This window comes from Gymnodraco acuticeps, unplaced genomic scaffold, assembly GCF_902827175.1.
Source record: "Gymnodraco acuticeps unplaced genomic scaffold, fGymAcu1.1, whole genome shotgun sequence".
NCBI classification, from domain to species: domain Eukaryota; kingdom Metazoa; phylum Chordata; class Actinopteri; order Perciformes; family Bathydraconidae; genus Gymnodraco; species Gymnodraco acuticeps.
In genome coordinates this window covers 21,256-31,492 of record NW_022991387.1, presented here as the reverse complement: position 1 = coordinate 31,492, position 10,237 = coordinate 21,256, and the positions used below count along the sequence as shown (strand labels likewise).

Genomic DNA, 10,237 nt, shown 5'->3' with positions numbered 1-10,237 from the left:
ATGGTGAAGAAAAGAGCCATCAAACAGCACGTTTTAAAGTACCAAACATGAAGAGATGTACATTTTCTGAGGCTAATTTGCTGTGTGTGAGTTTCATTAAAGAGGTTCTATTATACTTTTTGGAGTTTTCTCTTTCCTATAGTGTGTTATATAGGTTTTTGTGCATGTAAACGGTCTGCAAAGGCTACAATTCCTGTGTTCCCTTTGTTTACTGCCGGAACATAGTGACATCACTATTTAATACAAGCGCTTCTATTGGCTAGCGCTCAAACACATCGTACGTGATAGGCTAAGGGGCGGGACATCTCTAAGCGGTTGACCAATCACAACAGAGCTGGCCAGCTAACCAATCAGAGCAGCTCTGGTTCCAGACAGAGGGTGAAAAGAGGTGCTGCAGCACAGGCAGTATGAGCAAAATAAAGAGCTTTCTGAACATTAAAGCATGGAGACGTGTCCCAGGAGAGACACTACATACGGCCCCTATGAATAGAGAAATGAATACACATTTAAACGTTTGCCAACCTAAAGAGTTGAAAGGGTATCTATTGATCTAACTTATAATCTTGTGTCTCAACTCTAAAACATCTCTGCATTTATAAAACATGGAGTCAGTAATAAAGGTGAAGGATTGTAATTGACTCAAAAGAAGAGAAAAGTCCGTCTCATAAAAAAAATCACACGTTTATTTTTCACTGAACAGTTTTGTATTTCTTACTAAAATATCTGTACAAGTTAAAATCTCACAGCGAGTCACTCCAACACTCTGACATTACAAACATCCTCCAGACCATGATGTGTTTCCAGGAGAGAAACTAAACCACAAACTCATTCCTCAATTTAAAGTAAACAGTTCACTCTGCATAAAGCTTCCTCCATTGTCTCTAGTCTGTGTTTATATGAGTTGTGTTTCTGATGTTCCCCTCCAGTAGATCTGCAGTGAGGTGCATTATGAGTGTATACTTTACATGTTTGATTGTTATAAATACTATGGATTAGATCATTTTAAAGGTGTCTTTCTGTGTTGTATTTGGGTCAATGGTGGAATTGTGTTAGCCCCATAGGTCCACCTGAGGGTGTGGCGTAACACTTGGTAACAGAAAGTTGCATCCTTCTCACCTCAATACCTACTGTTTGAAACAAAACTGTACGCTGGAGGCACAGGAAAGCCACAGAAACAAGCAAAACAAGCAAAAGGAATATAAAGGAAGAACAATAAATAAAGATTTAAGTTTTTCATAGAGAGGCGAAGTCCCTCCCTTTCCGGGGGAGCTCCATGGGACCTTATTCTGGAAAAGTAGGCCTATGTATTGAAGTCAATGGAGAGAGAAAGATTATCTTTCGATCCCGTTTGAATTGTGCCACGAATTACACATATGATGTTTGTCAATTAAAATAATAATTTTGCAAGTCAAAAATAAAAATGTGTCGTAAAACTGAAGTAACACTTTTTGTGTGAACCGCTCAATGACCTACATCTCCCGTCTCGCACCACACACCAAGACGGCCGTCACGTTGAAATATTTCACTTCTTTCTTTCAGAATGAGGCGGAAAGTATTAAAAGAGGTGAAAATCACTGCAACTCTGGACACGTTGAGAGCTGTGCATACACACAAGGGGAGTTAGTCGGTTCCGTGAGAGCCAGCATGCGGAGCCGGGGACTCTGGGATTTGTAGTCTTTCTAGTTGCGTATTTTTCATAGTCTTATATTTCAACAGTTTTACGACAAACTGTGACTTTTTTTTTAATGGAAATTATTTTTTAAGATTGACAAACATCATATGTGTAATTCGTGGCACAATTCAAACGGGATCGAAAGATAACTTTTCTCTCTCCATTGACTTCAATACATAATTTTTCCGAAATAAGGTCCCATGGGTCGGAAGTAGATGGGCGGGACTTCGCCTCTCTATTTCATTTTTTCAGCGACAACATAATGAAAACATAATATTGATAGGAAAGATGTTAATGTGAACGGATACATTTTGCCGTGCCACAGTTCAAACAGTAAGCAAACAAAAATACAAAACACAAACTTTAAATATCCAGCAATCCAATGTGTTTAAATAACTTAAAACCAAACACTGCTTCCTTTACTTTCAAAAAACAGTTCCTTTTATAATCGTTTCAAACATTTCAACACGACCGATTTAAATAAAGTCATTACTTTGAAGATTCACATCATTAATTAAATATTTACAATTTCACTGTATTGTAGTTGTGCATCTATTTACAGTCTTTACAAAAGTACAACCACAGTAAGAGAAAAACCAAACGTAGGAACATGAGTGTAAAGTGTGTCAGTCTGTAAAGCACTGAGGCTTGACAAGGCATCGGTCTGTCGGGGTCAAAGCTCCTCCTAAATGTAATATTCTCTCTGGCTCTCGCTCTGCACACCGCCCTGCAGGCTGTCCTCAGGCTTCACTTCCTGGTTCTGACACGTCCCTTTCCGCCTGTAGACGACTCGGGCCGTCACGGCTAACGCTGACACGGTCACAAAGATCACCACCGCGATCACGCCTGAGTAGATGAAGCGGAAATAGCAAAAATAATTAGCGGCTCAGGGCGAAAACATGGGATTTAACACCTTGTTTTATGTGATAAATACTAATAATACATTTCATTTGAAAAACAACGTCATCTCAAGGTGCTTCACAATGCTATAAGGAGAAAATAATAAAACAAATACAATTAAAAGATATATCTAAGAATATATTGAATAAAATATGGTACGAAAAAAAGGTGAAGAGTAGAGCAATGTTTTATGAGATACATATTGTTTTCCCACTCTGAATCACAGTTGATTGATAAGGACGGGTTAACATTGACTTAAATACAAATAACGATGTTATGAACGACAGCTCAAGGCTTTTATAGAAACTTTCACCAAAACACAGATTGTTATCAGCTTTGTGTATACTTGTATTGTTTCTAACCGAGTGAGGTTTGAATACCCTACATCCACCAATTTGAAGTAATATAAATGACATTTCTTTCCCCCAAATAAGCAAACACATAATAAATCAATAAATCAGAAATCAAGAAAATGTGTCATCACATCCAATTGCATCCCCACTCGCACAGGGACACATTGTGTCTGATGAGTGATATTAACATTAGTGTGAGAGTGAAACACGTCGCTGCTACCTCCAATCAGAGCCGAGTCGCTCCTCATGGCGTTCACCAGAGGCTGACCTGCTCCCACTGATCCGGACTGACCTGCAGCACAGAGGCCAGAGACATGAGACACAGAGACAGGAGTCAAGAAAGCACAAAGAGAAACCCTCTCCCACGGGGATTTTAGGCTTTGCAGACCCTTTACATGCACTAAAACCTATATAACGCATAATAGGGCCTCTTCAAAGGTCACCTATTATACAAAATCCACTTCTTCATGTCTCTTCTTCATCAACATGTGTCCCCTCTTCTTCATGTCTCTTCTACATCAACATGTGTCCCCTCTTCTCATGTCTCTTCTTCATCAACATGTGTCCCCTCTTCTTCATGTCTCTTCTACATCAACATGTGTCCCCTCTTCTTCCTGTCTCTTCTACATCAACATGTTTTCCCCTCTTCTTCATGTCTCTTCTACATCAACATGTGTCCCCTCTTCTTCATGTCTCTTCTACATCAACATGTGTCCCCTCTTCTTCATGTCTCTTCTACATCAACATGTGTCCCCTCTTCTTCATGTCTCTTCTCATCAACATGTGTCCCCTCTTCTTCATGTCTCTTCTACATCAACATGTGTCCCCTTCTTCTTCATGTCTCTTCTACATCAACATTGTGTCCCCTCTTCTTCATGTCTCTTCTACATCAACATGTGTCCCCTCTTATTCATGTCTCTTCTACATCAACATGTGTCCCCTCTTCTTCGTGTCTCTTCTACATCAACACTAGTGTCCCCTCTTCTTCGTGTCTCTTCTACATCAACATGTGTCCCCTCTTCTTCGTGTCTCTTCTACATCAACATGTGTCCCCTCTTCTTCATGTCTCTTCTACATCAACATGTGTCCCCTCTTCTACATCAGCATGTGTCCCCTCTTCTTCGTGTCTCTTCTACATCAACATGTGTCCCCTCTTCTTCGTGTCTCTTCTACATCAACATGTGTCCCCTCTTCTTCGTGTCTCTTCTACATCAACATGTGTCCCCTCTTCTTCGTGTCTCTTCTACATCAACATGTGTCCCCTCTTCTTCATGTCTCTTCTACATCAACATGTGTCCCCTCTTCTTCATGTCTCTTCTACATCAACATGTGTCCCCTCTTCTTCATGTCTCTTCTACATCAACATGTGTCCCTCTTCTTAATGTCTCTTCTTCATCAAACATGGGTCCCCTCTTCTTCATGTCTCTTCTACATCAAAATGTGTCCCCTCTTTCTTCATGTCTCTTCTACATCAAACATGGGTCCCCTCTTCGTCGTGTCTCTTCTACATCAACATGTGTCCCCTCTTCTTCGTGTCTCTTCTACATCAACATGTGTCCCCTCTTCTTCGTGTCTCTTCTACATCAACATGGGTCCCCTCTCTTCGTCGTGTTCTCTTCTACATCAACATGGTCCCCTCTTCTTCATGTCTCTTCTACATCAACATGTGTCCCCTCTTCTTGTTGTCTCTTCTACATCACAAATGTGTACCCTCTTCGTCGTGTCTCTTCTACATCAACATGGTCCCCTCTTCTTCGTTGTCTCTTCTACAACAACATGTGTCCCCTCTTCTTCGTGTCTCTTCTACAATCAACAGTGTCCCCTCTTCTTCGTGTCTCTTCTACATTCAACAATGTGTCCCCTCTTCTTCGTGTCTCTTCTACATCAACATGTGTCCCCTCTTCTTCATGTCTCTTCTACATCAACATGTGTCCCCTCTTCTTCATGTCCTTTCTACATCAACATGTGTCCCCTCTTCTTCATGTCTCTTCTACATCAACATGTGTCCCCTCTTCTTCATGGTCTCTTCTACATCAACATGTGTCCCCCTCTTCTTTCAGTATCTTCTACATCAACATTGTGTCCCCTTCTTCTCATGTCTCTTCTACATCAACATGTGTCCCCTCTTCTTCATGTCTTCTCTTCTACATCAGCATGTGTCCCCTCTTCTTCATGTCTCTTCTACATCAACATGTGTCCCCTCTTCTTCATGTCTCTTCTACATCAACATGTGTCCCCCTCTTCTTCATGTCTCTTCTACATCAAATGTGTCTCCTCTTCTTATGTCTCTTCTACATCAACATGTGTCCCCTCTTCTTCATGTCTCTTCTACATCAGCATGTGTCCCCTCTTCTTCATGTCTCTTCTACATCAACATGTGTCCCCTCTTCTTCGTGTCTCTTCTACATCAGCATGTGTCCCCTCTTCTTCGTGTCTCTTCTACATCAACATGTGTCCCCTCTTTTTCGTGTCTCTTCTACATCAACATGGTCCCCTCTTCTTCGTTGTCTCTTCTACATCAACATGTGTCCCCTCTTCTTCGTGTCTCTTCTACATCAACATGTGTCATCCTCTTCTTCATGTCTCTTCTACATCAACATGTGGTCCCTCTTCTTCATGTCTCTTCTACATCAACATGTGTCCCCTCTTCTTCGTGTCTCTTCTACATCAACATGTGTCCCCCTCTTCTTCGTGTCTCTTCTACATCAACATGTGTCCCCTCTTCTTCGTGTCTCTTCTACATCAACATGTGTCCCGCTCTTCTTCGTGTCTCTTCTACATCAACATGTGTCCCCTCTTCTTCCGTGTCTCTTCTACATCAACATGTGTCCCCTCTTTCTTCGTTGTCTCTTCTACATCAACATGTGTCCCCCTCTTCTTCCGTGTCTCTTCTACATCAACATGTGTCCCCTCTTCTCTCGTGTCTCTTCTACATCAACATGTGTCCCCTCTTCTTCCGTGTCTCTTCTACATCAACATGTGTCCCCTCTTCTTCGTGTCTCTTCTACATCAACATGTGTCCCCTCTTCTTCGTGTCTCTTCTACATCAACATGTGTCCCCTCTTCTTCGTGTCTCTTCTACATCAACATGTGTCCCCTCTTCTTCAGTGTCTCTTCTACATCAACATGTGTCCCCTCTTCTTCATGTCTCTTCTACATCAGCATGTGTCCCCTCTTCTTCATGTCTCTTCTACCATCAACATGTGTCCCCTCTTCTTCATGTCTCTTCTACATCAACATGTGTCTCCCTCTTCTTCATGTCTCTTCTACATCAACATGTTGTCTCCCTTCTTCTTCATGTCTCTTCTACATCAACATGTGTCCCCTCTTATTCATGTCTCTTCTACATAGCATGTGTCCCTCTTCTTCATGTCTCTTCTACATCAGCATGTGTCCCCTCTTCTTCATGTCTCTTCTACATCAACATGTGTCCCCTCTTCTCATGTCTCTTCTACATCAACATGTGTTCCCTCTTTCTTCATGTCTCTTCTACATCAACATGTGTCCCCCTCTTCTTCATGTCTCTTCTACATCAACATGTGTCCCCTCTTCTTCATGTCTCTTCTACATCAAATGTGTCCCTCTTCGTCATGTCTCTTCTACATCAACATGTGTCCCCTCTTCGTCATGTCTCTTCTACATCAACATGTGTCCCCCTCTTCTTCATGTCTCTTCTACATCAGCATGTGTCCCCTCTTCTTCATGTCTCTTCTACATCAACATGTGTCCCCTCTTCTTCATGTCTCTTCTACATCAAACATGGTCCCCTCTTCTTCATGTCTCTTCTACATCAACATGTGTCCCCTCTTCTTCATGTCTCTTCTACATCAGCATGTGTCCCCTCTTCTTCATGTCTCTTCTACATCAACATGTGTCCCCTCTTCTTCATGTCTCTTCTACATCAACATGTGTCCCCTCTTCTTCATGTCTCTTCTACATCAACATGTGTCCCCTCTTCTTCATGTCTCTTCTACATCAACATGTGTCCCCTCTTCGTCATGTCTCTTCCTACATCAACATGTGTCCCCTCTTCATCATGTCTCTTCTACATCAACATGTGTCCCCTCTTCTTCATGTCTCTTCTACATCAACATGTGTCCCCTCTTCTTCATGTCTCTTCTACATCAACATGTGTCCCCTCTTCTTCATGTCTCTTCTACATCAACATGTGTCCCCTCTTCTTCATGTCTCTTCTACATCAACATGTGTCCCCTCTTCTTCATGTCTCTTCTACATCAACATGTGTCCCCTCTTCGTCATGTCTCTTCTACATCAACATGTGTCCCCTCGTTCGTCATGTCTCTTCTACAATCAACATGTGTCCCCTCTTCGTCATGTCTCTTCTACATCAACATGTGTCCCCTCTTCTTCATGTCTCTTCTACATCAACATGTGTCCCCTCTTCTTCATGTCTCTTCTACATCAACATGTGTCCCCTCTTCTTCATGTCTCTTCTACATCAACATGTGTCCCCTCTTCTTCATGTCTCTTCTACATCAACATGTGTCCCCTCTTCTTCATGTCTCTTCTACATCAACATGTGTCCCCTCTTCGTCATGTCTCTTCTACATCAACATGTGTCCCCCTCTTCGTCATGTCTCTTCTACATCAACATGTGTCCCCTCTTCTTCAATGTCTCTTCTTACATCAACATGTGTCCCCTCTTCTTCATGTCTCTTCTACATCAACATGTGTCCCCTCTTCTTCATGTCTCTTCTACATCAAACATGTGTCCCCTCTTCTTCATGTCTCTTCTACATCAACATGTGTCCCCTCTTCTTCATGTCTCTTCTACATCAACATGTGTCCCCCTCTTCTTCATGTCTCTTCTACATCAACATGTGTCCCTCTTCTTCTGCTCTTACATGTCTCTTCTACATCAACATGTGTCCCCTCTTCTTCATGTCTCTTCTACATCAAACATGTGTCCCCTCTTCTTCATGTCTCTTCTACATCAACATGTGTCCCCTCTTCGTCATGTCTCTTCTACATCAACATGTGTCCCCTCTTCGTTCATGTCTCTTTCTACATCAACATGTGTCCCCTCTTCTTCATGTCTCTTTCTATGTCTCTTCTACATCAACATGTGTCCCCTCTTCTTCATGTCTCTTCTACATCAACATGTGTCCCCTCTTCTTCATGTCTCTTCTACATCAACATGTGTCCCCTCTTCTTCATGTCTCTTCTACATCAACATGTGTCCCCTCTTCTTCATGTCTCTTCTACATCAACATGTGTCCCCTCTTCTTCATGTCTCTTCTACATCAACATGTGTCCCCTCTTCTTCATGTCTCTTCTACATCAACATGTGTCCCCTCTTCTTCATGTCTCTTCTACATCAACATGTGTCCCCTCTTCTTCATGTCTATTCTACATCAACATGTGTCCCCTCTTCGTTCATGTCTCTTCTACATCAACATGTGTCCCCTCTTCGTCATGTCTCTTCTACATCAACATGTGTCCCCTCTTCTTCATGTCTCTTCTACATCAACATGTGTCCCCTCTTCTTCATGTCTCTTCTACATCAACATGTGTCCCCTCTTCTTTCATGTCTCTTATTCAGCATACATGTTGTCCCCTCTTCTTCATGTCTCTTCTACATCAACATGTGTCCCCCTCTTCTTCATGTCTCTTCTACATCAACATGTGTCCCCTTCTTCGTCATGTCTCTTCTACATCAACATGTTGTCCCTCTTCTTCATGTCTCTTCTACATCAACATGTGTCCCCTCTTCTTCATGTCTTTCTTACATCAAATGTGTCCCCTCTTCTTCATGTCTCTTCTACATCAACATGTGTCCCTCTTCTTCATGTCTCTTCTACATCAGCATGTGTCCCCTCTTCTTCACTGTCTCTTCTACATCTACAGTGTCCCCCTCTTCTTCATGTCTCTTCTACATCAACATGTGTCCCCTCTTCTTCACGTCTCTTCTACATCAACATGTGTCCCCTCTTCTTCACGTCTCTTCTACATCAACATGTGTCCCCTCTTCGTCACGTCTCTTCTACATCAACATGTGTCCCCTCTTCATCATGTCTCTTCTACATCAACATGTGTCCCCTCTTCTCATGTCTCTTCTACATCAACATGTGTCCCCCTCTTCTTCATGTCTCTTCTACATCAACATGTGTCCCCTCTTCTTCATGTCTCTTCTACATCAACATGTGTCCCCTCTTCTTCATGTCTCTTCTACATCAACATGTGTCCCCTCTTCTTCATGTCTCTTCTACATCAACATGTGTCCCCTCTTCTTCATGTCTCTTCTACATCAACATGTGTCCCCTCTTCGTCATGTCTCTTCTACATCAACATGTGTCCCCTTCTTCTTCTCAATGTCTCTCTTCTACATCAACATGTGTCCCCCTCTTCTTCATGTCTCTTCTACATCAACATGTGTCCCCTCTTCTTCATGTCTCTTCTACATCAACATGTGTCCCCTCTTCTTCATGTCTCTTCTACATCAACATGTGTCCCCTCTTCTTCATGTCTCTTCTACATCAACATGTGTCCCCTCTTCGTCATGTCTCTTCTACATCAACATGTGTCCCCTCTTCGTCATGTCTCTTCTACATCAACATGTGTCCCCTCTTCTTCATGTCTCTTCTACATCAGGCATGTGTCCCCCCCTCTTCTTCATGTCTCTTCTACATCAACATGTGTCCCCTCTTCTTCATGTCTCTTCTACATCAACATGTGTCCCCTCTTCTTCATGTCTCTTCTACATCAACATGTGTCCCCCTCTTCTTCAGTCTCTTCTACATCAACATGTGTCCCCTCTTCTTCATGTCTCTTCTACATCAACATGTGTCCCCTCTTCGTCATGTCTCTTCTAATCAACATGTGTCTCCCCTCTTCGTCATGTCTCTTCTACATCAAACATGTGTCCCCCTTCTTATTCATTGTCTCTTCTACATCAACATGTGGTCCCCTCTTCTTCATGTCTCTTCTACATCAACATGTGGTCCCCTCTTTTTCATGTCTCTTCTACATCAACATGTGTCCCCTCTTCTTCATGTCTCTTCTACATCAACATGTGTCCCCTCTTCTTCATGTCTCTTCTACATCAACATGTGTCCCCTCTTCTTCATGTCTCTTCTACATCAACATGTGTCCCCTCTTCTTCATGTCTCTTCTACATCAACATGTGTCCCCTCTTCTTCATGTTCTCTTCTACATCAACATGTGTCCCCTCTTCTTCATGTCTCTTCTACATCAACATGTGTCCCCTCTTCTTCATGTCTCTTCTACATCAACATGTGTCCCCTCTTCGTCATGTCTCTTCTACATCAACATGTTGTCCCCTCTTCTTCAT

At 42.4% G+C, this 10,237-nt stretch overlaps 1 protein-coding gene across 1 annotated transcript in view; it reads right to left on the bottom strand.

The window, feature by feature from the left end:
- Window positions 1–1,854: 1,854 nt before the first annotated feature.
- LOC117563164 (contactin-associated protein-like 4) overlaps window positions 1,855–10,237 on the bottom strand; it is a gene marked incomplete at its 5' end in the record, with an annotated part of 29,223 nt that continues 20,840 nt past the window's right edge. Inside the window, 2 exon segments of the mRNA XM_034241343.1 lie at window positions 1,855–2,518; window positions 3,146–3,217. Of these exon segments, the coding sequence (XP_034097234.1) occupies window positions 2,358–2,518; window positions 3,146–3,217 (233 nt within the window).